This window comes from Ranitomeya imitator, chromosome 1 (assembly GCF_032444005.1).
Source record: "Ranitomeya imitator isolate aRanImi1 chromosome 1, aRanImi1.pri, whole genome shotgun sequence".
Lineage (NCBI taxonomy): Eukaryota > Metazoa > Chordata > Amphibia > Anura > Dendrobatidae > Ranitomeya > Ranitomeya imitator.
Window position 1 is genome coordinate 1,211,183,843 of NC_091282.1, and position 26,281 is coordinate 1,211,210,123.

At 48.2% G+C, this 26,281-nt stretch overlaps 1 protein-coding gene across 1 annotated transcript; it reads left to right on the top strand.

Moving 5' to 3' along the window:
- The first annotated feature begins 610 nt into the window (after positions 1 to 610).
- LOC138657121 (uncharacterized) lies at positions 611 to 17,564 on the top strand. Its single transcript, XM_069744674.1, has 4 exons — positions 611 to 686; positions 1,758 to 3,083; positions 15,254 to 15,570; positions 16,302 to 17,564. Exons 1-3 carry the CDS (start codon positions 611 to 613, stop codon positions 15,523 to 15,525), a joined length of 1,674 nt encoding a protein of 557 aa, XP_069600775.1. The 3' UTR covers positions 15,526 to 15,570; positions 16,302 to 17,564.
- The last annotated feature ends 8,717 nt before the right edge of the window (positions 17,565 to 26,281 follow it).

Here is a 26,281-nt window from a genome sequence, read left to right on the forward strand (position 1 = left end):
TCTCTGTTTTGTGTCAGTAAGTTGGGACACAAGCTAAATCCAGGAGAAAAGCTTTTCCTGACCTGGTCCTGTGCACACAGCTCATTGCTCACTAGCCGTTCAGTATATGGACCCCTCTAGGGATCTTCTGGACCTTTCCACTGAATGCAATTAGGAGCTTCTTATGGGGAAATCTTGCCCTGTTTGCAGGGCACCTCAACAGCGGTTATGGGGGAACTTTGATACTGCTGTTGGGGTAGTCTGCAACATTTTATGGGGGTACACTGAAACTGATATTGTGTCTGTCTATGTCTCCATAACACTGTTATTGAGGCACTCTCACATGTTTTATGGAGGCACATTAGAAATGTTAGCTAGTATCTTCTCCAGCTTCACCGTAGTTGCTCAATCCTACTTTCTGGTGATGTCCCACTTTCTCCTTCACGTTGGCATGAGTGAATTGCACCCTCCCCAACCTCCTTCATGTGTAAGTCTTAAGGTGCTCCAAAACTTTTTCTCTAGCCTTATATTGCGCTGTACATGACAGAGGATGAGCAGTAAATGAGGCGTTTTCCCCTCGGACACAAGGTCTACCATAGGCATTATCTCCATCTATTCAGCCTCCTCAGAAATGGAGAAGAACAGAGGAGGATCGGATGAGCTCAGACCCGTCCTTGCTGCACAGGATCAGGACGATCAATCTGTCGGTTTGTCTAAGATGAAAGAGATGATGAATAACTCTGCTCCTGTGTACACAGACCCCATATCTACAAAAAGTCGGACTCCAATAAGCTTAGATGATTTTCAAGCAGGATCTATGTGATTCTGTGATGTTGGGTGCTCGGATAGGACACCACTCCATGAATAATGCAAAGACAAAGATCCAAATGATTGAAATGTAATGTTTGGGTCTGAAACATCAGACCTTCATCAAACAGACCGCCATGGCACAAGGGGAGAATGAAATGAGGCTTTATAAGTACATTGGTTGTAGCCCAGATGACTAAGCGCCAGTCATCGGGGTCACTGTCCATACCTTGTGTAGCGCATTACCTCATTTTATTCCCCCTTATACTATTGCAATCTCTTAGATGATGTCTCAGTCACCACTTAAAGGCAAAAAATCCCTCAAAAATGGAGAGAAGAGAATGTGTCAGATGGTGGGAAGGAACACGCTGTCCATGGTGATCCAGTGATGCAGCACGATGGCTCAGTGGTTAGTACTATTGTTTGCAGCACTGGGCTCCTGGGTTCAAACCCAACCAAGGAGTTTGTATCTTCTCCCTGTGTATTCTCCCACACTCCAAAGACATTCTGAATTTAGATTGTGAGCCCCAATGGGGACAGCGATGATAATGTGTGTGAAGAGCTGTGGAATTAATGGCGCTCTATAAGTGAGTAGAACAAACTAACCAGTCACCTCTCCAGCATCATCTTACAGGGAAATGAAAGTGTAGGGTTAATTCTGGCCGTGCCGTACTGGTAACAGCCCTGCAGTTATTGGTGGGGATCCTGTCCAGCAACATACAGGAGGGAATTTACGGTATATATTTTACCAAATATTCAAATAATACAAACAGTATCACCCATGGAATATGGAAAGGATGGGAAAACGGCCTCAGTCCTCAGTACAGTATTAATATGTCCTCTGTCCAGTGAAGGAAGATAAAGCTGAAGGTTTTGTTTCTAAATCACGATTGCATGATATTGTCTTTTACTATTACAGAAGTTTTCTCTATTGCTGGTGACCCCATGAGATTCTCTTTACTTATGACTAGATACAAGCTTAGATGAGGAGGAAACCAGCACAGCTCAACCAGCGCTCATATCAGACAGATCACCATCACGGCTGGACCCAGAACCAACACCATTGCAGATGGACCCAGAACTAACACCATCACAGCTGGACCCAGAACCAACACCATCACAGCTGGACCCAGAACCAACACCATCACAGCTGGACCCATTACCAACACCATCACAGCTGGACCCAGAACCAACACCATCACAGCTGGACCCAGAACCAACACCATCACAGCTGGACCCATTACCAACACCATCACAGCTGGACCCAGAACTAACACCATCACAGCTGGATCTAGAACTAACATCATCACCGCTGGATCCAGAACTAACACCATCACAGCAGAACCGAGAACCAAAACTATCACAGCTGGACCCAGAACCGACACCATCACAGCTGGACCCAGAACCAACACTTTCACAGCTGGACCCATTACCAACACCATCACAGCTGGACCCATTACCAACACCATCACAGCTGGACCCAGAACCAACACCATCACAGCTGGACCCAGAACCAACACCATCACAGCTGGACCCAGCACCAACACCATCACAGCTGGACCCAGAACCAACACTATCACAACTAGTCCCAGAGCAAACACCATCACAACTGTACTTGGAACCAACACAATCAGAGATTATTCAACAGGCAACCCAACATGAACAGGTTCCAGAACCAACAAAATCAGAGCTTAACCCAGATTCAACAAAATCGGAGACGGTTCCAGAATCAACACTGTCAGTGATAGTTACTGAAGCAACAACCTTGAAGCTGGGCTCATTAACAACTCAAATTAGCACAGTACCTTTAGAGACAAGTACTCCACAGAAAAGGGAGAATTCCCGTCCAGTTGGCATAGAACAGACATCGGTACAACCTTCCAGTAGAGTGATTGCTCACCCAAGTCAAGAATACAACTCAGTTTTGGTGAATCCCTTGCTTCATCTAGACAGTTCACCCCACATTGACAAGACTGTCAGTAACAAAGCTTTTTCCAACGATGAACCAGATGTACCAACAGAAAAAGAAACAATTACCCCAATGACAGTGAGTGTGATCCCTACAAAGCCAGTGAGAGCTTATGGCACATCTGTATTAGTAGACAAGAACAATAAACCCTCGGAGAATGACGTCTACCCAAAAAAAAGCCAAGACAAGGCGAGAAGAAAAGGTATTCAGCAGCCATCGAAGACTTCACAACAAAAGAAGAAGCTGAAAAACATGAACCTTACATCATTCAAGCAGAAAAACCAACTGTCCCCTTCCATAAGAAGGGATTATAAATCCGGCCCCCCAGGTAAGAGGACTTGTAACATCTAGAGAGCAGGTAGGACTGTCCCAAAATAGTAGTCACTTCTGTCATTGTTATGTTCATACTTTCTTGTGACGGCAGCTGTGCAATGTCAATTGAGAAGGAGGTGAAAGGAGGCAAAGAACTCTAGAGATGATAGTTGTCTGGAAGTAACAGGACCCTGGTGGAAGATAGTTTGAGCTTTGTTTAGAAGGAGTGGTCTATGGAGCCATAGATGTCTGAATGGGGGTGGAAAGAGGAGTCTGGAAGAGACAGAGGAATCTGGAGGACGACATAGAGATCTAGAGGAGACAGAGGAATCTGATAGTGGGATTGAGAGCCTGGAGGGGACAAAGGAATGTGGAAAGAATCATAGGTGTATAGAGGAGGCAGAGGAATCCGGAAGAGGACATTGAGATCTAGAGGAGACAGAGGAATCTGGAAGAGGACGTAGAGATCTAGAGAAGACAGAGGAATCTGATAGTGGGATTGAGGGTCTGGAGGGGACAAAGGAATGTGGAAAGATAGGTGTATAGAGAAGACAGAAGAAAGCGGAAGAGGACATAGAGATCTAGAGGAGACAGAGGAATCTGATAGTAAGATTGAGGGTCCAGAGGGGACAAAGGAATCGGGAAGAGGACATTGAGATCTAGAGGAGACAGAGGAATCTGATAGTGGGATTGAGCTTTTCTGAGGCAAAAGGGTCAAGAGAAGGACCAAGGGTGTCTGAAGGAGACAGGAGACTGTAGAAGGGCACATAGAAGTGTGAAAGAAAACAGAGCTATAAGGAGAAAGTGGAGTCCGGAAGAAGCAGAGGAGTGTACACTTGGCCATGCGTTCTGAAGGTAACAGTATTAGGTGAGTTTGGAGTGGATTCAAGGTTTTAGGTGAAGACAGAGGGATCTTGTGGAGACTGGGTCTGAAGCTGGATGGAATTTAGACATGAGCAGAGGGGTTCAGAAAAAAACAGACATATCTCGAAAGGAAAGCGGGTTCTTAAAAGTAACAGAAAGGTCTATAAAAGCACACAGGAGTCTGGAAAGGATGAATGTCTTAAAGGGACAGGGGTCTTGAAATAACAGAAGGAGTCTAGACATGGATCTGGAGGTGAGGGTTGTACCTTCAACGGACAGTGAAGGACAATGGAGTATGGAGAACAGAGAGGTCTAGAAATAGAAGTGTTTGGAAGCAAATTAAGGGTCTGGAGCTAGAAAAGGTGTCTTGTTGGTAATGGTGGTCAGGCAGTATTCGTATGCATTCCCATGGAGCAAGCTATAAAGGACCTTACAGCAGTAATTTAAGTACACTAAAGATATATAATAATATATTTTATTACAAATATACATGTGACAGTGGTCAAGAAAGGAAGATTTCAGGTACGGAGTGTTAGGCGTTGAGTTCCTGCCGCTGACAGGGGGAATCTCGAGCCATGTCCGCTGCAGTCTCTCATTCTTCACCAGCTGCAGTGGAGACGTTGGTCCCAGCGCCTGGCTCAGACAGATACTGCACAATGGGTTACTGCTGCCCTTCCAGGTCCAGCCATTATAACCAGTACTGTTCGGCGGCGAGCAGGCGCTCCTGGGACTAAGTCCTGTTTTTCTCCTTCTGAGCATGCCCAAGGGAAGACCTCTCCAGGTCGGGGGTCACACGCTCAGGTCCTGTAGCAGCTCCTATTGGTCCACTAGGAAGGTCCTGAACTGCTACAGCTATAAAAGGTTCACATGGCCGCACGGCCATGCGCTAGTATCATTTGTGTTTGGCAGTTGCCGGTGGATACTCTGCCACACTGTATATTAGTGGTGTGAGTCTGTTTAGCCTTGGGGCTGTACACTCAGGCAGGCAGCTAGCGTCAGTGGGGGCAATTAGCCTTGGCTTAGCATCTGGTTCCTTCATGTGTGCGGTTAGGCTCATCCACTCATTCGGTAGAGCTTTGCGTGGATTCCAGGGCGAGGGCAATTTTATGTCTTCTGCCTTCGCCAAACGACACGCAATACCCCTGGTGATGCTCACAAAACCAGTGACCGTACGAGTGGTGAATGGGTCGACACTGCCCTCACAGATAACACACCAGAACATCCCATTTGTTCTTTCTATGTCGCTATCTCATCAGGAGATTACCGTATATCTCTGCTAGTCATTCCTGAGGCAATTGATGAGGTCCTGTTGGGGATACCTTGGCTACGGTACCACTCCCCTCATATTGAGTGGTCCACAGGCAGAATTTTGGGATGGAGTGAATCTTGTTGGGGTAGATGACAGAGGGAGTGCAATCAGGTTGCTACTACTGAGGTAACCACAGATCTATCCTCTCTCGCCAAGCAATATTGGCCCTATGCGGACGTGTTCTCCAAAAGGGCTGCGGAGACCCTTCTTCCTCACCACCCCTATGACTATCCTATTGACCTCTTGCCTGGTGCTGAGCCTCCCCGGGGTCGAGTCTATCCGTTATCTCTCCCGGAGATGGAGGCAGTGTCTCAATACATCCAGAAGAATCTGGCAAGAGGATTCATTAGGAAGTCAGTGTCACCTGCAGGGGCTGGGTTCTTCTTTGTGCAGAAGAAGAATGGAGAGTTAGGTCCATGCATGGATTACAGGGGTCTTAACGCCATCAGTCACCGTTAAGAATAAGTACCCGCTGCCCCTGATATCTGAGCTTTTTGATAGGCTTCAGGGAGCAAGGGTATTTACTAAACTCGATCTACGGGGTGCTTACAACCTGATTCTCATCTGTGAGGGGGACGAATGGAAGATGGCTTTTAACACCAAGGATGGGCACTATGAATACCTGGTGATGCCCTTCAAGCTCTGTAATGCCCCAGTCGTTTTCCAAGACTTTGTGAATGATATCTTCCGGGATATGCTCTCCGCCTCGGTCATAGTCTATCTGGATGATATTCTCATCTACTCTCCAGATATAGACTCCCACTGGAGAGATGTTTGCAAAGTTTTCGACCTCCTACGGGCAAACTCCCTTTATGCCAAGTTGGAGAAGGGTGTATTTGAGCGGGAGTCTTTGCCTTTCCTTGGCTATATCATCTCGGCCCAATGATTGGCTATGGATCCCGCCAAGCTACAGCCTGTGATGGACTGGCAGGAACCCCATTCTCTCAGAGTGGTGCAGAGCTTTATGGGGTTCATCAACTATTATCGCCAGTTCATTCCCCACTTCTCAACTTTGGTAGCTCCTCTGGTTGCCCTCACCAAGAAGGGAGCTAATCCCAAATTGTGGTCGGAGGAGGTCTCCAAGGCTTTCCTCTCTATCAAGTCTCACTTCGCTGGCACTCCCATTTTACATTGCTCCGATGTTGATAAACCATTTATCATGGAGGTGGATGCCTCTTCCTTTGGTGCTGGAGTAGTCATCTTCCAGAAGGATGCTCAAGGTCGGAAGCATCCTTGCTTCTTCTTCTCCAAGACCTTCACACCGGCGGAGAGGAATTATTCCATCTGGGATAGGGAGTTGCTAGCCATGAATTTGGCCTTTTCGGAGTGGAGACACCTCCTGGAGGGGGCTTGTTTTCCCTTCCAAGTTTTCACCGACCACAAAAATTTGGTGTATTTGCAAACCGCCCAGCGGCTAAACTCGCCAGGCCAGATGGTCCCTGTTCTTCTCCCGGTTCCACTTTACCCTCCATTTTCTCTCCGAGGAGAAGAACACTCATGCTGACCCTCTCTCCCGCTCCTTAGTGTCATCAGAGGAGGAGGAGGAGCCTCTGCTTATTGTCCCTTCAGAGAGCCTGAAATCTGTGACTCCGGTGTCGCTAGATTCTGTGCCCCCAGGCAAGACTTTCGTTCCATCTAATTTGCGACCGGAGGTTCTCTCTTGGGCTCACTTGTCCAGGGTGGGTGGACATTTTGGGACCAAGAGGACATCTGAGCTTTTGGCGAGGATGTACTGGTGGACGCATATGGCCCGTGACATCTGGGACTATATTTGAGCGTGTGTCTCCTGCGCCAAGAATCGGTCTCCTCGGCAAATGCCTGCTGGGCTACTTTACCCCCTGCTGGTGGCAGACAGGCCCTGGGAGATGGTCGGGATGGACTTCGTGGTAGGCTTACCCAATTCTCGTAGCTGCACAGTTATCTGGGTAGTCACCGACCATTTTTCTAAAATGGTGCACTTGGTTCTGCTTCCACGATTACCTTCTGCATGGGCCTTAGCGGCGTTGTTCATAAAACATGTTTTCCGTCTACATGGCATGCCTGACAAAATTGTCAGTGACCGGGGTCCTCAGTTTGCGTCTCGGTTCTGGAGAGAGCTCTGTCCTTTACTCAGCATTGAGCTGAATCTCTCTTCTGCCTACCATCCCGAAACGAATGGGTTGGTAGAGAGCGCCAACCAGACTCTGGTCACATACTTGCGACATTTTGTCTCCGCCAGGCAGGATGACTGGGCATTTTTGTTACCTTGGGCGGAATTTGCTTTGAACAATGTCGTAGCCGACTCTACCGGGCAGACTCCATTTCTCCTTAATTACGACCAGCATCCGCGTGTCCCTGTGCCCATGCCCGTGTCATCCACCGATTCTAGGGTGGCAGAGTGGGTGGTGGAGGCACGTGACATTTGGGACCGCACACAGGATGCCATCCGGGCCTCCAAGGAGAGAAAGAGGGTTTCTGCCGATGCACACTGGCACCCCGCTCCGACCTTTGCTCCTGGCGACTTAGTGTGGCTCTCCGCCCATAACATCAGGCTGCGAGTTGAGCCCACTAAGTTTGCGCCTTGCTACATAGGCCCTTTCAAGGCGCCTAGGTATCACCGACACTTTTCATGTATCCCTCTTAAAGCCCGTCTATATGTCCCGGTTTTCTGAGTCATGTGCCGGGACATCGGGTTCATCCACGGATGAGTACGAGGTGAACTCTATCTTGGGGTGCAAGGTGGTACGTGGCAAAAAATACTATCTGGTGGACTGGAAGGGTCACGGCCCAGAGGATAGAACCTGGGAGCCTGTGGAGCACGTTCAGGCTCCGCTGCTCATTGCAGTCTTTGAGCATAGCGAGGCCCAAGGAGGGGACCCTAGGAGGTGGGGTAATGTTAGGCGTCGAGTTCCTGCCGCTGCATAGGGAGAATCTCAAGCCATGTCTGCTGCGGTCTCCCATTCTTCTCCAGCCACAGTGGAGCCTGCTCAGCAGAGACGTCGGTCCCAGCGCCTGGCTCGGACAGATACTGCACGTTTGGTTACTGCTGCCCTTCCAGGTCCAACCATTATAACCAGTACTGTTCGGCGGCGAGCAGGCGCTCCTGGGACTAAGTCCTGCTTTTCTCACGGCCATGCGCTAGTATCATTTGTGTTTGGTAGTTGCCAGTGGATACTCTGCCACACTATATATTAGTGGTGTGAGTCTGTTTAGCCTTGGGGCTGTACACTCAGGCAGGCAGCTAGCGTCAGTGGGGGCAATTAGCCTTGGCTTAGCACCTGGTTCCTTCATGTGTGCGGTTAGCACAGAAGAGTTCCAGAGCAAGCACAACTTTCAGTTAGGGTTTTAGTTCCTGTGTACAGCGCGACTGTGAGGCAACAGAGCTCGCTTTCATTTCACACGGGGTGAAGTTTAACCCACGTGTGAGCTCAGTGTCCATCCGCCATTACTTGCAGCAGGTATCTCTGCACGGTGGACCCGAGGCTGCGAACGCACCTCGTATCAATCTCTCTATTACTTGGTGCGTTCCGCTAGCCCTAACACGGAGGATCAATAATCACAATACAAAATTACAAAGTAATCATCAAACAGATTAATAATGATTAGCAATACACCAGTGAAAGTACCTATAGCATATACAGTGCTCAGTATAAAAGAGTACACCCCAATAGATTTGTCAGAAAACTTTTAGTTTCCTTTCAAAATGAACATTTTCTATGGGATGCCATACTACAGGCTACTGCCACATGTGGGCAATTGATAGCAAAAGATAGCAAGATTTGTTATTTTGCCCATCAAAAAAAAGTAAAAATTTTTAACAAATTCATTCAAGACCAAAATTGAGTACATCCCACCGAAAGTCTTTGGAGAAAAGCTGATGTTTAGACTAAAATATCGTAATTAATAAAAATTCACCCATTTATTCATTACACCAGTGTCCAGCCGAAAGGGGAGTGTAAGAAGGCAATGCCTAACAAAGAAAACACCTTCCTATTTCATTCTGTCAGCAATGGCACCACATGGAAGAGAAATGTCACAAGACCAAAAAGGTGAAAGCTGCAAGTAGATATGAAAGCTTGAGTAGTTAGAATTGCCAGAAAAGGAACTGTTACTGGGAAAATATTACCTTCTGTGAGCAGGTCTGTAACACAAGGTTCTGCTAGTTCCTCGTCTACGTTCAACTGCCCTCACAAGGTTTAATCTAGCTGATCCAACCATTTGTCAGTCATCCATTATCAGTGCACCAAACCATTGCCCTATCATCACCAATTTATCTAGCCATTCATCATCTCTTATCATCCACATGACAAGCCATCTGCCATCATTGATCATCCGTGCATCTATTTAAGCATCTCAGAGAGTCTGCATGGCAAATCATCTGTCATCCCTCCATCCATCATTAGTGATCACCCATTTATCTAGTCACTCATCATCTGTGTCCATCCATATGTCATCTGTCATACCTGATTATCTAAGCATTCATTGTTAATCTTCCAACATCCATGAGTTCTGATGATCCATGCATCTCTAACAACCTACATATGAAGTTATCTATTATTTATTATTATAGCACCATTTATTCCATGGCGTTTTACATGTGAGGAGGGGTATACATAATAACAAGTACAATAATCTTAATCAATACAAGTCACGACTGATACAGGAGGAGAGAGGACCCTGCCCGCGAGGGCTCACAATCTACAAGGGATGGGTGAGGATACAGTAGGCGAGAGGACCCTGCCCGCGAGGGCTCACAGTCTACAAGGGATGGGTGGGGATACAGTAGGCGAGAGGACCCTACCCACGAGGGCTCACAATCTACAAGGGATGGGTGAGGATACAGGAGGAGAGAGGACCCTGCCCATGAGGGCTCACAATCTACAAGGGATGGGTGAGGATACAGGAGGAGTGAGGACCCTGCCCGCGAGGGCTCATAGTCTACAAGGGATGGGTGAGAATACAGGAGGAGTGAGGACCCTACCCATGAGGGCTCACAGTCTACAAGGGATGGGTGAGGATACAGAACGAGAGAGGACCCTGCCCGCGAAGGCTCACAATCTACAAGGGATGGGTGAGGATACAGGAGGAGAGAGGACCCTGCCCGCGAGGGCTCACAGTCTACAAGGGATGGGTGAGGATACAGGAGGAAAGAGCACCCTGCCCGCGAGGGCTCACAGTCTACAAGGGATGGGTGAGGATACAGGAGGAGAGAGGACTCTGCCCGCGAGGGCTCACAATCTACAAGGGATGGATGAGGATACAGTAGGCGAGAGGACCCTACCCACGAGGGCTCACATTCTACAAGGGATGGGTGAGAATACAGGAGGAGAGAGGACCCTGCCCGTGAGGGCTCACAGTCTACAAGGGATGGGTGAGGATACAGGAGGAGAGAGGACCCTGCCCGCGAGGGCTCACAGTCTACAAGGGATGGGTGAGAATACAGGAGGAGTGAGGACCCTACCCACGAGGGCTCAAAATCTACAAGGGATGGGTGAGGATACAGGAGGAGAGAGGACCCTGCCCGCGAGGGCTCACAGTCTACAAGGGATGGGTGAGGATACAGGAGGAGAGAGGACCCTGCCCGCGAGGGCTCACAATCTACAAGGGATGGGTGAGGATACAGGAGGAGAGAGGACCCTGCCCGCGAGGGCTCACAATCTACAAGGGATGGGTGATGGTACAGGAGGAGAGAGGACCCTGCCCGCGAGGGCTCACAATCTACAAGGGATGGGTGAGGATACAGGAGGAGTGAGGACCCTGCCCGCGAGGGCTCACAATCTACAAGGGATGGGTGAGGATACAGGAGGAGAGAGGACCCTGCCCGCGAGGGCTCACAATCTACAAGGGATGGTGAGGATACAGGAGGAGAGAGGACCCTGCCTGCGAGAGCTCACAATCTACAAGGGATGGGTGAGGATACAGGAGGAGAGAGGACCCTGCCCGCGAGGGCTCACAATCTACAATGGATGGGTGGGGATACAGGAAGAGAGAGGACCCTGCCCGTGAGGGCTCACAGTCTACAAGGGATGGGTGAGGATACAGGAGGAGACAGGACCCTGCCCGCGAGGGCTCACAATCTACAAGGGATGGGTGAGGATACAGGAAGAGAGAGGACCCTGCCCGTGAGGGCTCACAGTCTACAAGGGATGGGTGAGGATACAGGAGGAGAGAGGACCCTGCCCGTGAGGGCTCACAATCTACAAGGGATGGGTGAGGATAGAGGAAGAGAGAGGACCCTGCCCGTGAGGGATCACAATCTACAAGGGATGGGTGAGGATACAGGAGGAGAGAGGACCCTGCCCGCGAGGGCTCACAGTCTACAAGGGATGGGTGAGGATACACGAGGAGTGAGGACCCTGCCCGCGAAGGCTCACAGTCTACAAGGGATGGGTGAGAATACAGGAGGAGAGAGGACCCTGCCCATGAGGGCTCACAGTCTACAAGGGATGGGTGAGGATACAGTAGGAGAGAGGACCCTGCCCGCGAGGGCTCACAGTCTACAAGGGATGGGTGAGGATACAGGAGGAGAGAGGACCCTACCTGCGAGGGCTCACAATCTACAAGGGCTGGGTGAGGATACAGGAGGAGAGAGGACCCTGCCCGCGAGGTCTCACAGTCTACAAGGGATGGGTGAGGATACAGGAGGAGTGAGGACCCTGCCCGCGAGGGCTCACAATCTACAAGGGATGGGTGAGGATACAGGAGGAGAGAGGACCCTGCCAACGAGGGCTCACAGTCTACAAGGGATGGGTGAGGATACAGGAGGAGAGAAGACCCTGCCCGCGAGGGCTCACAGTCTACAAGGGATGGGTGAGGATACAGGAGGAGAGAGGACCCTGCCTGCGAGGGCTCACAATCTACAAGGGCTGGGTGAGGATACAGGAGGAGAGAGGACCCTGCCCGCGAAGGCTCACAATCTACAAGGGCTGGGTGAGGATACAGGAGGAGAGAGGACCCTGCCCGCGAAGGCTCACAATCTACAAGGGATGGGTGAGGATACAGGAGGAGAGAGGACCCTGCCCGCGAGGGCTCACAATCTACAAGGGATGGGTGAGGATACAGGAGGAGTGAGGACCCTGCCCGCGAGGGCTCACAATCTACAAGGGATGGGTGAGGATACAGGAGGAGAGAGGACCCTGCCCGCGAGGGCTCACAATCTACAAGGGATGGGTGAGGATACAGGAGGAGAGAGGACCCTGCCCGCGAGGGCTCACAATCTACAAGGGATGGGTGAGGATACAGGAGGAGAGAGGACCCTGCCCGCGAGGGCTCACAATCTACAAGGGATGGGTGAGGATACAGGAGGGGAGAGGACCCTGCCCGCGAGGGCTCACAATCTACAAGGGATGGGTGAGGATACAGGAGGAGAGAGGACCCTGCCCGCGAAGGCTCACAGTCTACAAGGGATGGGTGACAATACAATAGGTAAGATTCAGACAAATCTCTAATATGCACGGCTAACTTGTGACAATCTTATTTCCCCACCCAATCTTACATTGGGGGTCTAGAGATGCAGGTGGGGGGGGCACTGGGCAGTACCAGTTGGAGCAGGTTCCTATTCTTACTAATTGGGTCCATACATGCGCCAGACTCCTAAGGCACCGAACCCCTAACCCTCATCTCTTCACGCCCTGCAGCATTGGCCCAAAATGGGGGGGGGGGTAGGAGTCAGAGAAGGATGCAAATAAAATCGCAATAATTAGAAAAATACTAGGAATTTTTTTAAACCTATTTACACATATAAACATTAAAATTGTGGTTACACGCATTTCTGCCAAAAAAGAACGAACAAAAAAAACCCCATCAATTATACGTTCGAGTCTCTGGTCCACAGCAATAAATAATATAATTCCTTACTTGCTTAATAATAAATGTCGCTATTCTTTACTTATTGTTCTAGGTCCTCTAGATAAAATCCAGTAGAACAATCCAGGACTTTTCTAGAATATTCAAAAGGAAAAATATATCTAGGTGCACATTCATTAGGAAGCAGGTGACATTTGCCATTCAGGCCACCAGTAACACCAGGTGTCATTGTTAGGCAGTGTTCACACACACTGGTCAGGCTGCAGCTTTTAACCACAGTAGCCTTGTGATTTTTCTATAGTTTCCCTGCACAATCCCCTAATTTTGAAAGGAAACCGTAACATTGGTGGTTAAAACCCGAAGCTATCTAATTATCTATCTATTATCTATTATTTATCTATCATCTATCTATCTATTATCTGTCTATGATCTATTATCTATCTATTATCTATTATTATTATTTATCTATCATCTATCTATCTATTATCTGTCTATGATCTATTATCTATCTATTATCTATTATTATTATTTATCTATCATCTATCTATCTATTATCTGTCTATGATCTATTATCTATCTATTATCTATTATTATTATTTATCTATCATCTATCTATCTATTATCTGTCTATGATCTATTATCTATCTATTATCTATTATTATTATTTATCTATCATCTATCTATCTATTATCTGTCTATGATCTATTATCTATCTATTATCTATTATTATTATTTATCTATTATCTATCTATTATCTATCTATTATCTGTCTATCTATTATCTATTATCTATCTATTATCTATCAACCTGAGAGGAGGAGGTCTTGGGAAGACCAGAGATTACGTGAGGGAAGATATCAGGAGATTAATTCGGAAATATACGGAGGAGACAGGTTGTGGATGGCTTTGTAGATCAGTGTTAGTAGTATGAACTGGATACGCTGGGAAATTGGGAGCCAGTGAAGGGATTTGCAGAGGGGGGAAGCGGAGGAGTAGCGAGGAGAGAGATTAATTAGTCGGGCAGCAGAGTTAAGGATGGACTGGAGGGTGCGAGAGTGTTAGAAGGTAGGCCACAGAGGAGGATGTTGCAGTAGTCCAGGCGGGAGATGATGAGGGCATGCACAAGCGTTTTGGTAGAGTGTGGGTTGAGGAAAGGACGGATTCTGGAAATATTTTTGAGCTGGAGGCGACAGGAGGTGATTTAATTTATTTTGATAGATAGATCAGGTAGGGAAGATATGCGAGATGGGGGAAAGATAATGAGTTCAGATTTGTCCACATTGAGTTTGAGGAAGCGAGAGGAGAAGAAGGAGGATATGGCTGATAGCCACTCTGGGATTCTGGAGAGCAGGGAGGTGACATCTGGGCCAGAGAGGTAGATCTGAGTGTCATCAGCATAAAGGTGGTACTGGAAGCCATAGGACCTTATGAGTTGTCCCAGGCCGAGTGTATAGATTGAGAAGACAATATTCCTTCTATCATCTATCTATCATCTATTATCTATCATCTATTTAAATTATCTACTATCTATTATCTATCTATTACCTATTATCTATCTATTATCTATCTATCATTATTGGAATTATGTCATCATGCTTTAACCCTGGAGTTCCCGTGATGTCACTGTGGGATGGTGAAGAAGTCATATTTTAATGAGTACAGGTCCCTATCGTATTTTGGTATTGTATGTATTTGTGGGTTTCGTTTCACCCTTTGTATGTTCAAAATTTTCTGAAAATGTAATAAAAATTTATTGGTTAAAATATATCTATTATCTATCTATTATCTATCCATTATTGCTGATCATTTAGCTGTTAATCATCTGTCATCACTCATCATCAAACCATTTATCATCCTTAATCTTTTAATCATCCACTCATACCCATCATCCATTATTTTTCCGTATCCGTCATCTTTCCCCAGCCCCATAAATGATCTGTCATCCTTGATCTTCCAATCACCATCTGTCATTACCGATCGTCCCTCACCTATGTGTGGTCCTGTGTTTTTGAGTGTCTGCTCTCTTCTCTTTCCAGGGACCCTTCCGGTTCCTCCACGGAGACCTCATTTTCACTATTAGGTATAGAGTAGATATATAGAGATTGCCCATCTGGCCCGTGTCTTGTCAGCCATCTATTGGCAGTGAGGACATTGCATTCCATGAGATTGAATGTTCATTCTATCTGCATCTTTAACCTTTTGATCTTTTATTCTTTGGCGGACCTCCAGTGTGGACATACTTTGGTCGCCCTGTTCAGGGTCCACACTTTGTACGGGCTACAAGACTTTGTCCTTATCCATGTCTGAGTTCACACTCAAAGTCTCCATTGGTGTTTCCTCTTCATCGCACAAATCACATTTTACCTATGGGAGGATACGAAAAGCAAAGCCAGATCCTCGACAAACCTCCTGTAAAGCCCAGCTTCAAGCAGCTCTACAGACTGTTTGGGTACAAGAGAGGGGTTTATAGCTTATACCTCCCACCAGCTAAACAGCAGTGAGGATCGGCTATGACAGTCTCGGCTATGACAGTCTTCACAAAGCAGGTGAGAACCAGTGTGGTGGTCTGGGCTGAGGACATTGCATGGAGCTTCAGGCTTTTCCTAGACGTTCATATTAGCAGATGACTTGTCCTACAACCTGACCTCTCCATATTGTCTGTGCTCGCACATAACACAGCTAACACTGTATGTCCCACTGATGGCTATACTGGTGATATTACCAATACTAACAACACTAACAGTCCTATATGTGTTGCATGTTTAGTAGACCATAAGGATCCTGGGCCTTCCACAGAGAGACCACCAGCAGCTACAGCAGAAGCAACCACAAGACCTGTCACAGAAGGACCATTCTTAGCACCGAAAGATTTCCTATCCAACCTTGCCTCCCTCTTCTGGTCCAGGTGGTTTTAGTAAGTGCTACGTACCAACCTGCTACAGCCGGTTTCACTGGGCTGGTTCCCGTCTCTTGTCGGGGCCTGTTCAGTCTAGATCTTTAGTTTGTTGCTCCCATTTTCTCCTAAAGTTGGTGCAGACCTCTCTGACCCCTCGGATGAGGGTGGTGGGAAATACCAGTAACCATTAGAGGTTTGGCGTAAATGGGAAGTTTGGAGCAGATTATTCATAGGGCAGAGGCCTTTGTTCCTTCCGGAAGAGTTCCAGTAAAGGTAAATGTGAGTGGAGGGCTGGGGATACTGAAGAAGAGGTCACACTAGAAGAACCATAAAACACAGAACAGAAATACTGATGCATTTTACCCATTTTTCCCTTCTTAGGTTCTGAGTATCCTTGGTTTCTTCTTCCATGGATCAGTCCACATTCCTCAAGAAGCCTTCATTCATGCCTAGAAATGGGAAGGTCATCAGGAACAGTTCCACCATTGAGAACCGTGGTTGACGTCTCTGATATTTATGTGCGGATCCTGGAAGTTTCCCGCTCAGTCTGTGAATTTCTCGCAGCTCCTCAATGAACTTTCATGTTCTGCGCTGTCTAATCCTCTAGGTCTCTATGAATGGAGAGCACAATGCATAGGGAATGGCTCAGGCCGGCCGAGCATATCGCCACTACTTTGCTATTCTGTACCCTATAGATATTTAGTTGACATCAGAACAAAGGGAAATATTTTTGTTCTGTAACATATTAGTAGAAATGGTGCCAAGTCCCCCTCTCTGTCCCTGTGTAGCTCGCTCATTGCTGATAATATTCGCATTTGGAGATGGCCTGACTTTCTTACCAACACAACTTCACTCACCTTCAAGAAAGATGGAAAAGTTGTAAAAGGGCAAATAATCTTCATCCAAGCTTTCCGCTTATTTACATAAGGTGCCTAGTGGAAATATATGGGAGACAAATGTGCCGTAGCCGCTAACAGCCATGTCACGTTCCGCAGAAACTTTCTCAAAGAATTCTTATACTTGTGGTGGACAAATACCTGTAGATGTCTCCAAGGGATGAGAACTTTTAGGTCTTCTAGAAACCAACTGAGATATTCTGCCAGGTACATTACGGCGGCGTCTTCACCAGACGTTAATGATGGCATTGTGGGATGACTCATGTTCACATTACTGGAAATGTCTTGTGTGGTTGTGGTTGTCTGGATGTGCAGCACCATGTCACCCCCTATGTGCAGCACCATGTCACCCCCTATGTACAGCACCACGTCATCGCCTATGTGCAGCGCCATGTCACCCCCCCATGTGCAGCGCCATGTCACCCCCCATGTGCAGCGCCATGTCACCCCCCATGTGCAGCACCATGTCACCCCCCATGTGCAGCACCATGTCACCCCCTATGTACAGCACCACGTCATCGCCTATGTGCAGCGCCATGTCACCCCCCCATGTGCAGCGCCATGTCACCCCCCATGTGCAGCGCCATGTCACCCCCCATGTGCAGCACCACGTCACCCCCCATGTGCAGCACCATGTCACCCCCCATGTGCAGCACCATGTCACCCCCCATGTGCAGCACCATGTCACCCCCCATGTGCAGCACCATGTCATCCCCCATGTGCAGCACCACGTCACCCCCCATATGCAGCACCACGTCACCCCCCCATGTGCAGCACCACGTCACCCCCCATGTGCAGCACCACGTCACCCCCCATGTGCAGCACCACGTCACCCCCCATGTGCAGCACATCATCGCCTATGTGCAGCACCATGTCACCCCCCATGTGCAGCACCATGTTACCCCCCATGTGCAGCACCACGTCACCCCCCATGTGCAGCACCACGTCACCCCCCATGTGCAGCACCACGTCACCCCCCATGTGCAGCACCACGTCACCCCCCATATGCAGCACCACGTCACCCCCCATGTGCAGCACCATGTTACCCCCCATGTGCAGCACCACGTCACCCCCCATGTGCAGCACCACGTCACCCCCCATGTGCAGCACCACGTCACCCCCCATGTGCAGCACCACGTCACCCCCCCATGTGCAGCACCACGTCACCCCCCATGTGCAGCACCACGTCACCCCCCATGTGCAGCACCACGTCACCCCCCATGTGCAGCACATCATCGCCTATGTGCAGCACCACGTCACCCCCCATGTGCAGCACCATGTTACCCCCCATGTGCAGCACCACGTCACCCCCCATGTGCAGCACCACGTCACCCCCCATGTGCAGCACCATGTCACCCCCCATGTGCAGCACCATGTCACCCCCCATGTGCAGCACCACGTCATTGCGTATGTGCAGCACCATGTCACCCCCCATGTGCAGCACCATGTCACCCCCCATGTGCAGCACCACGTCACCCCCCATATGCAGCACCATGTCACCCCCCATGTGCAGCACCACGTCACCCCCCATGTGCAGCACCACGTCACCCCCTATGTGCAGCACCACGTCACCCCCCATGTGCAGCACCACGTCACCCCCCATGTGCAGCACCACATCATCGCCTATGTGCAGCACCATGTCACCCCCCATGTGCAGCACCACATCATCGCCTATGTGCAGCACCATGTCACCCCCCATGTGCAGCACCATGTCACCCCCCATATGCAGCACCATGTCACCCCCCATGTGCAGCACCACATCATCGCCTATGTGCAGCACCATGTCACCCCCCATGTGCAGCACCCCGTCACCCATGTGCAGCACCACGTAACCCCCCATGTGCAGCACCCCGTCACCCATGTGCAGCACCACGTAACCCCCCATGTGCAGCACCATGTCACCCCCCCATGTGCAGCACCACGTCAACCCCCATGTCCAGCACCATGTCACCCCCCATGTGCAGCACCATGTCACCCCCCATATACAGCACCATGTCACCCCCCATATACAGCACTATGTTACCCCCCCATGTGCAGCACCACATCACCTCCCATGTGCAGCACCACGTCACCCCCCATGTGCAGCACCACGTCACCCTCTATGTGCAGCACCATGTCACCCCCCATGTGCAGCACCATGTCAACTCCCCATGCGCAGCACCATGTCACCCCCATGCGCAGCACTATGTCACCCCCCATGTGAAGCACCATGTCACCCCCTATGTGCAGCACCACGTCAACCCCCATGTTCTGCACATGGGGGGTGACATGGTGCTGTACATGGGGGGTGACATGGTTCTGCACATGGGGGGTGACATGGTGCTGCGCATGGGGAGTTGACATGGTGCTGCACATGGGGGGTGACATGGTGCTGTACATGGGGGGTGACATGGTGCTGCGCATGGGGAGTTGACATGGTGCTGCACAAGGGGGGGTGACGTGGTTCTGCACATGGGGGGGTGATGTGGTGCTGCACATGGGGGGTGACATGGTGCTGCACATGGGGGGTGACATGGTGCTGCACATGGGGGGGTGATGTGGTGCTGCACATGGGGGGTGACATGGTGCTGCACATGGGGGGGTGACACCCCCCATGTACAGCACCATGTCACCCCCCATGTGCAGCACCATGTCACCCCCCCATGTGCAGCACCTTGTCACCCCCCATGTACAGCACCACCTCACCCCTATAGTCTCCCCATGCCCACCCAAACATCCCATACACATAAAAACAATGAACAGCACATACTCCCCTCGGTCCTGTCGCCGGCGCTCTGCTTCTCCCGGCCTCCGCTGCGCTGACTCCACAGCACACAGCTGATGGGATTAAATACCGTCATGGCGTCAGCTGTTTCACATGCTGATTGGTGGAGGACGTGGCCGGGGTCCCCTCCTCCAGTGAAGATGTCAGCACAGATGGAGGCAGCGGGTGACACTGTGCGGCCCATGGACCACTGGTTTCCAGCCCCATGGCTCTCACGGTCTGCGGGCCGGATGAGGCAGCCATAGAGCCGGATGAGGCCCACAAGCTGCTGTATAGAATATATTAGTTTCACTTATTGTACTGAATAACTGAAATAAATTCACTTTCTGATGATCTTCTAGTTTTGCGAGAAGCTCCTGTACATGAAGTGACAGTGCACCAAGTCCAGTCAAACTACTCATGTGGCCCCATCAGTGCAAGAAGGAAAGAAGCCCACAGTAAATCCCCATGTTAAAGCATAATGCCACTGACTGCAGCAACATGAGCCTCATATACAATATTGGCTCTTACCATATCTGACTCTGTGGCGTCACACACAATGCCCCAACGCGCGTTTCGCGTGGGCTTCCTCAGGGGGAAAGGTATTGCCTTATATGTGTTGATTAAAATAAACTCTCTCTTTCCCTGTACTTTGGATCCTTGTACTCCATTCTTGCATGCGTGGTTCTATGTTGAGAGTAATCCATGGCTATTGCCTGCAGCGGTCCCGTTATATGGCTTAGGACTGTTCCATGTACTATGGTTTCTGTCTCGGTGATTTTGTATTATATTCTTGGATCATGGTGTATTATTTCTCCTTGTACCTGTACATTACCTACTCACATCTCCATGATTGGCCTGCGGAGTCTACTTCACTCATACTTCGTAAACATTTTTTGCTTTTTTCTATTTATATATTTTGATTTCATTGTTTAACTTGGAAAATCTTAATAAAAATTCCCTTCATTGTACATAGAGCCTGGTGTCCGTGTCGTTAGGGTTCAATATGTAAGGACTCCATAATTACTGAACATGGCTGGGAATGAACACAAGCATTGGCTCCATGCACAGCTGGTGTATGCTCCATGGAATGTCATGATGGAGAAGGTGGCTCCTAAGTGCCAACATTGGGAAGAAAGAAAGCGGGCAGTAAAGGAGATAAGAGACGAGTAAGAGAAGCCGTGGAAACCTGTAGCACCCCCGCCGGCATCACTGCCTGGCTTCCCATCTCCCCCCTGGCTCACACACCGACTTACTCACCACTCTAGGCCATGCTGCGCATTCTGCCGCCGCCGGCTCCATGCTGTGAACCACATGTCCTCTGCTTGCTGGCTGCATACTTCCTGGCTGTGTGCTTAGGGCGCGGGCGCCTGCTCTTCCTGATCCTTAACCCCTTCACCCCGAAGCCTGTTTCCACCTTCCTGACCGGGCCAATTTTTACAATTCTGACCACTGTCCCTTTATGAGGTTATAACTCTAGAACGCTGCAACGGATGCCGGTGATTCGGAGACTGTTTTCTCGTGACATATCGTACTTTATTTTAGAGGTAGTAAAATTTATTTTATATGACTTGCGTTTATTTGTGAAAAAAATTGAAATTTGGCGAAAATTTAGAATTGTGGCTTCAAGGCAGTTTTCGACTGATCTGTCCCCACATGAGGCGAATGGAGATGTGGCTGATTGATAGCGGCTGGGAGAGATCCTACCTCCATTTTCCTCAATGCAGAACAGACAAGACCGATGTTGTGTGGCGTCCGGAGGGATGATACGCACCAGGGATTGTGCAGTCCAGACATGTTTATTTGGAAATTATGGACATATAGCGTACGATGGTAATACAGTAACTTCTCCAGGAATGCAGGTGTAAACAAGGTGCAGCAACAAGTGTGAGCAAAAAGAGGTCGATACTGACGCCTTCCTCAGCTCAGATCAAGGGCGTTTCTCCCACAGAAAGTGAAACTGAAATGACATGGCTGCTGGGAGGAAAAGGTGACCCCTGAACCACAAGTGGAAGGCATGCCCAGAAGAATTAAAGGGATTCTGTCACCCCAAAATTCGCTTGGTACCTCCTATCTTCATACGATGACGTCCTCTTCTTTGCTTCCTGCCGCAGCTCTGGCGCAGGTGTACTGATTTGCCCTGTTGAGGGCAGAGCAAAGTACTGCAGTGCGCAGGTGCTGGGCCTCTCTGACCTTTCCCAGGGCCTGCGCACTGCAGTACTTTGCCCTCAACAGGGAGATAAAGTACGCCTGTGTCGGAGCCATGACAAGAAGCAAAGATGATGTCATCGTATGAAGATGGGAGGCGCCGGACCGGACCGCAACACCCATCTGACCGGACTGCACCAGGACCGCCCCTGGGTGAGTATAATCTAACTTCTTTTTCTCATCTTTCAGGTTACATCGGGGGCTTATCTACAGCATTACAGAATGCATTACAGAATGCTGGAGATAAGCCCCTGATGCCGGTGGCCTTAGCTTATAGGCGAGTTTTGGCAGCACAGTAACATGTAAGAATGGTACTATGAATAGCATGAAAATAGAACACATAGAAAACTGGAGAGCATAACACACATGGAACAGCACAATCACCCTACCCGTCCTCTCCACAGTGCTGCACCACCCTACATCTCATCTGTCTACCACCTACCCATCCTCTCCACAGTGCTGCACCACCCTACATCTCACCTGTCTACCACCTACCCGTCCTCTCCACAGTGCTGCACCATCCACACAGTGCTCCATACTGTATAATCGCCACACATTATGCTCAATACTGTATAATGGCCACACAAGATGCTCCATACAGTATAATGGCCCCTGTCACAATTCACACCGTGACCGTCACCCCTACGTCACGGATTGAGGTTACTTTAGGCCAACAGACAGCTATCATATTAAATTTCACCTGTCAGAAGTGTAGACTAGTGGCCCTTTTAGAAGAAAAGGTGCGGGGTCTGGAAGAAAGAATAGCAACTTTGAAACTCATCAAAGAGAATGAAGACTTTCTAGACAGAACAGAAACATCTCTACTGGTCACAGAAGGTGAAAAAAGTGTCAGAGAACCTCCAAAAGCAGATGAGTGGAAGCATGTGACCAAAAGAAGCAAGAAGACCATGGAGAAATCACCAACCACACAACTGAAGAACCGATATCAAATCTTTGTAGAGGATGAAGATGGCACACCTAAGGATGAAGCAATACCAGCAAGCAAAAAAGAAAAGGGCACACAGCAACAAGTGACAGCAAAAAGTACAGCCAAGAAGCAACGAAGAGTGGTGGTGGTGGGAGACTCACTACTGAGAGGCACAGAAGCAGCCATCTGCAGACCGGACATAACTGCAAGAGAAGTATGCTGCCTTCCAGGTGCGATGATCAAGGATGTGACCGATAGGATACCAAAGCTCTTCAGCTCCAAGGACGTCCACCCATTTCTTCTGATACATGTTGGCACCAATGACACGGCAAGGAAGGACCTACCGACAATCTGCAAAGACTTTGAAGAGTTGGGGAAGAAAGTAAAGGAACTGGATGCACAGGTAGTTTTTTCTTCTATCCTTCCAGTAGACGGGCATGGCACCAGGAGATGGAACAGGATCCTTGATGCAAACAACTGGCTAAGACGATGGTGCAGACAACAAGGATTCGGATTCCTGGACCACGGTGTGAATTACTTGTACGATGGACTCCTCGCCAGAGACGGACTACACCTCAACAAACCTGGGAAACACACATTCGCCAGAAGACTCGCTACACTCATCAGGAGGGCGTTAAACTAGAAGAAGAGGGGACGGGAAGAAAAACATTAGACTCGACCAAAGAAGTCCCAGGAAAACATACTCAGAAGGGAGGTAAGAACATTTCTAAAACAATCCACAGCGAGGAGATTGGAACAAAACAAAATCCTCTAAACTGCATGCTTGCAAACGCCAGAAGCCTGACAAACAAGATGGAAGAACTAGAAGCAGAAATATCTACAGGTAACTTTGACATAGTGGGAATAACCGAGACATGGTTAGATGAAAGCTATGACTGGGCAGTTAACTTACAGGGTTACAGTCTGTTTAGAAAGGATCGTAAAAATCGGAGAGGAGGAGGGGTTTGTCTCTATGTAAAGTCTTGTCTAAAGTCCACTTTAAGGGAGGATATTAGCGAAGGAAATGAGGATGTCGAGTCCATATGGGTCGAAATTCATGGAGGGAAAAATGGTAACAAAATTCTCATTGGGGTCTGTTACAAACCCCCAAATATAACAGAAACCATGGAAAGTCTACTTCTAAAGCAGATAGATGAAGCTGCAACCCATAATGAGGTCCTGGTTATGGGGGACTTTAACTACCCGGATATTAACTGGGAAACAGAAACCTGTGAAACCCATAAAGGCAACAGGTTTCTGCTAATAACCAAGAAAAATTATCTTTCACAATTGGTGCAGAATCCAACCAGAGGAGCAGCACTTTTAGACCTAATACTATCTAATAGACCTGACAGAATAACAAATCTGCAGGTGGTCGGGCATCTAGGAAATAGCGACCACAATATTGTACAGTTTCACCTGTCTTTCACTAGGGGGACTTGTCAGGGAGTCACAAAAACACTGAACTTTAGGAAGGTAAAGTTTGACCAGCTTAGAGATGCCCTTAATCTGGTAGACTGGGACAATATCCTCAGAAATGAGAATACAGATAATAAATGGGAAATGTTTAAGAACATCCTAAATAGGCAGTGTAAGCGGTTTATACCTTGTGGGAATAAAAGGACTAGAAATAGGAAAAACCCAATGTGGCTAAACAAAGAAGTAAGACAGGCAATTAACAGTAAAAAGAAAGCATTTGCACTACTAAAGCAGGATGGCACCATTGAAGCTCTAAAAAACTATAGGGAGAAAAATACTTTATCTAAAAAACTAATTAAAGCTGCCAAAAAGGAAACAGAGAAGCACATTGCTAAGGAGAGTAAAACTAATCCCAAACTGTTCTTCAACTATATCAATAGTAAAAGAATAAAAACTGAAAATGTAGGCCCCTTAAAAAATAGTGAGGAAAGAATGGTTGTAGATGACGAGGAAAAAGCTAACATATTAAACACCTTCTTCTCCACGGTATTCACGGTGGAAAATGAAATGCTAGGTGAAATCCCAAGAAACAATGAAAACCCTATATTAATGGTCACCAGTCTAACCCAAGAAGAGGTGCGAAACCGGCTAAATAAGATTAAAATAGATAAATCTCTGGGTCCGGATGGCATACACCCACGAGTACTAAGAGAACTAAGTAATGTAATAGATAAACCATTATTTCTTATTTTTAGGGACTCTATAGTGACAGGGTCTGTTCCGCAGGATTGGCGCATAGCAAATGTGGTGCCAATATTCAAAAAGGGCTCTAAAAGTGAACCTGGAAATTATAGGCCAGTAAGTCTAACCTCTATTGTTGGTAAAATATTTGAAGGGTTTCTGAGGGATGTTATTCTGGATTATCTCAATGAGAATAACTGTGTAACTCCATATCAGCATGGGTTTATGAGAAATCGCTCCTGTCAAACCAATCTAATCAGTTTTTATGAAGAGGTAAGCTATAGACTGGACCACGGTGAGTCATTGGACGTGGTATATCTCGATTTTTCCAAAGCGTTTGATACCGTGCTGCACAAGAGGTTGGTACACAAAATGAGAATGCTTGGTCTGGGGGAAAATGTGTGTAAATGGGTTAGTAACTGGCTTAGTGATAGAAAGCAGAGGGTGGTTATAAATGGTATAGTCTCTAACTGGGTCGCTGTGACCAGTGGGGTACCGCAGGGGTCAGTATTGGGACCTGTTCTCTTCAACATATTCATTAATGATCTGGTAGAAGGTTTACACAGTAAAATATCGATATTTGCAGATGATACAAAACTATGTAAAGCAGTTAATACAAGAGAAGATAGTATTCTGCTACAGATGGATCTGGATAAGTTGGAAACTTGGGCTGAAAGGTGGCAGATGAGGTTTAACAATGATAAATGTAAGGTTATACACATGGGAAGAGGGAATCAATATCACCATTACACACTGAACGGGAAACCACTGGGTAAATCTGACAGGGAGAAGGACTTGGGGATCCTAGTTAATGATAAACTTACCTGGAGCAGCCAGTGCCAGGCAGCAGCTGCCAAGGCAAACAGGATCATGGGGTGCATTAAAAGAGGTCTGGATACACATGATGAGAGCATTATACTGCCTCTGTACAAATCCCTAGTTAGACCGCACATGGAGTACTGTGTCCAGTTTTGGGCACCGGTGCTCAGGAAGGATATAATGGAACTAGAAAGAGTACAAAGGAGGGCAACAAAATTAATAAAAGGGATGGGAGAACCACAATACCTAGATAGATTAGCGAAATTAGGATTATTTAGTCTAGAAAAAAGACGACTGAGGGGCGATCTAATAACCATGTATAAGTATATAAGGGGACAATACAAATATCTCGCTGAGGATCTGTTTATACCAAGGAAGGTGACGGGCACAAGGGGGCATTCTTTGCGTCTGGAGGAGAGAAGGTTTTTCCACCAACATAGAAGAGGATTCTTTACTGTTAGGGCAGTGAGAATCTGGAATTGCTTGCCTGAGGAGGTGGTGATGGCGAACTCAGTCGAGGGGTTCAAGAGAGGCCTGGATGTCTTCCTGGAGCAGAACAATATTGTATCGTACAATTATTAGGTTCTGTAGAAGGACGTAGATCTGG

Excerpts from the sequence above, each read along its gene's own strand:
- LOC138657121 (XM_069744674.1), top strand. The coding sequence starts at position 611 with ATGGAGAAGAACAGAGGAGGATCGGATGAGCTCAGACCCGTCCTTGCT. Across the intron at positions 687-1,757 it reads TCAGGACGATCAATCTGTCG|ATACAAGCTTAGATGAGGAG; the intron begins GTTTGTCTAAGA and ends ACTTATGACTAG. Across the intron at positions 3,084-15,253 it reads TTATAAATCCGGCCCCCCAG|TGTGGACATACTTTGGTCGC; the intron begins GTAAGAGGACTT and ends GCGGACCTCCAG.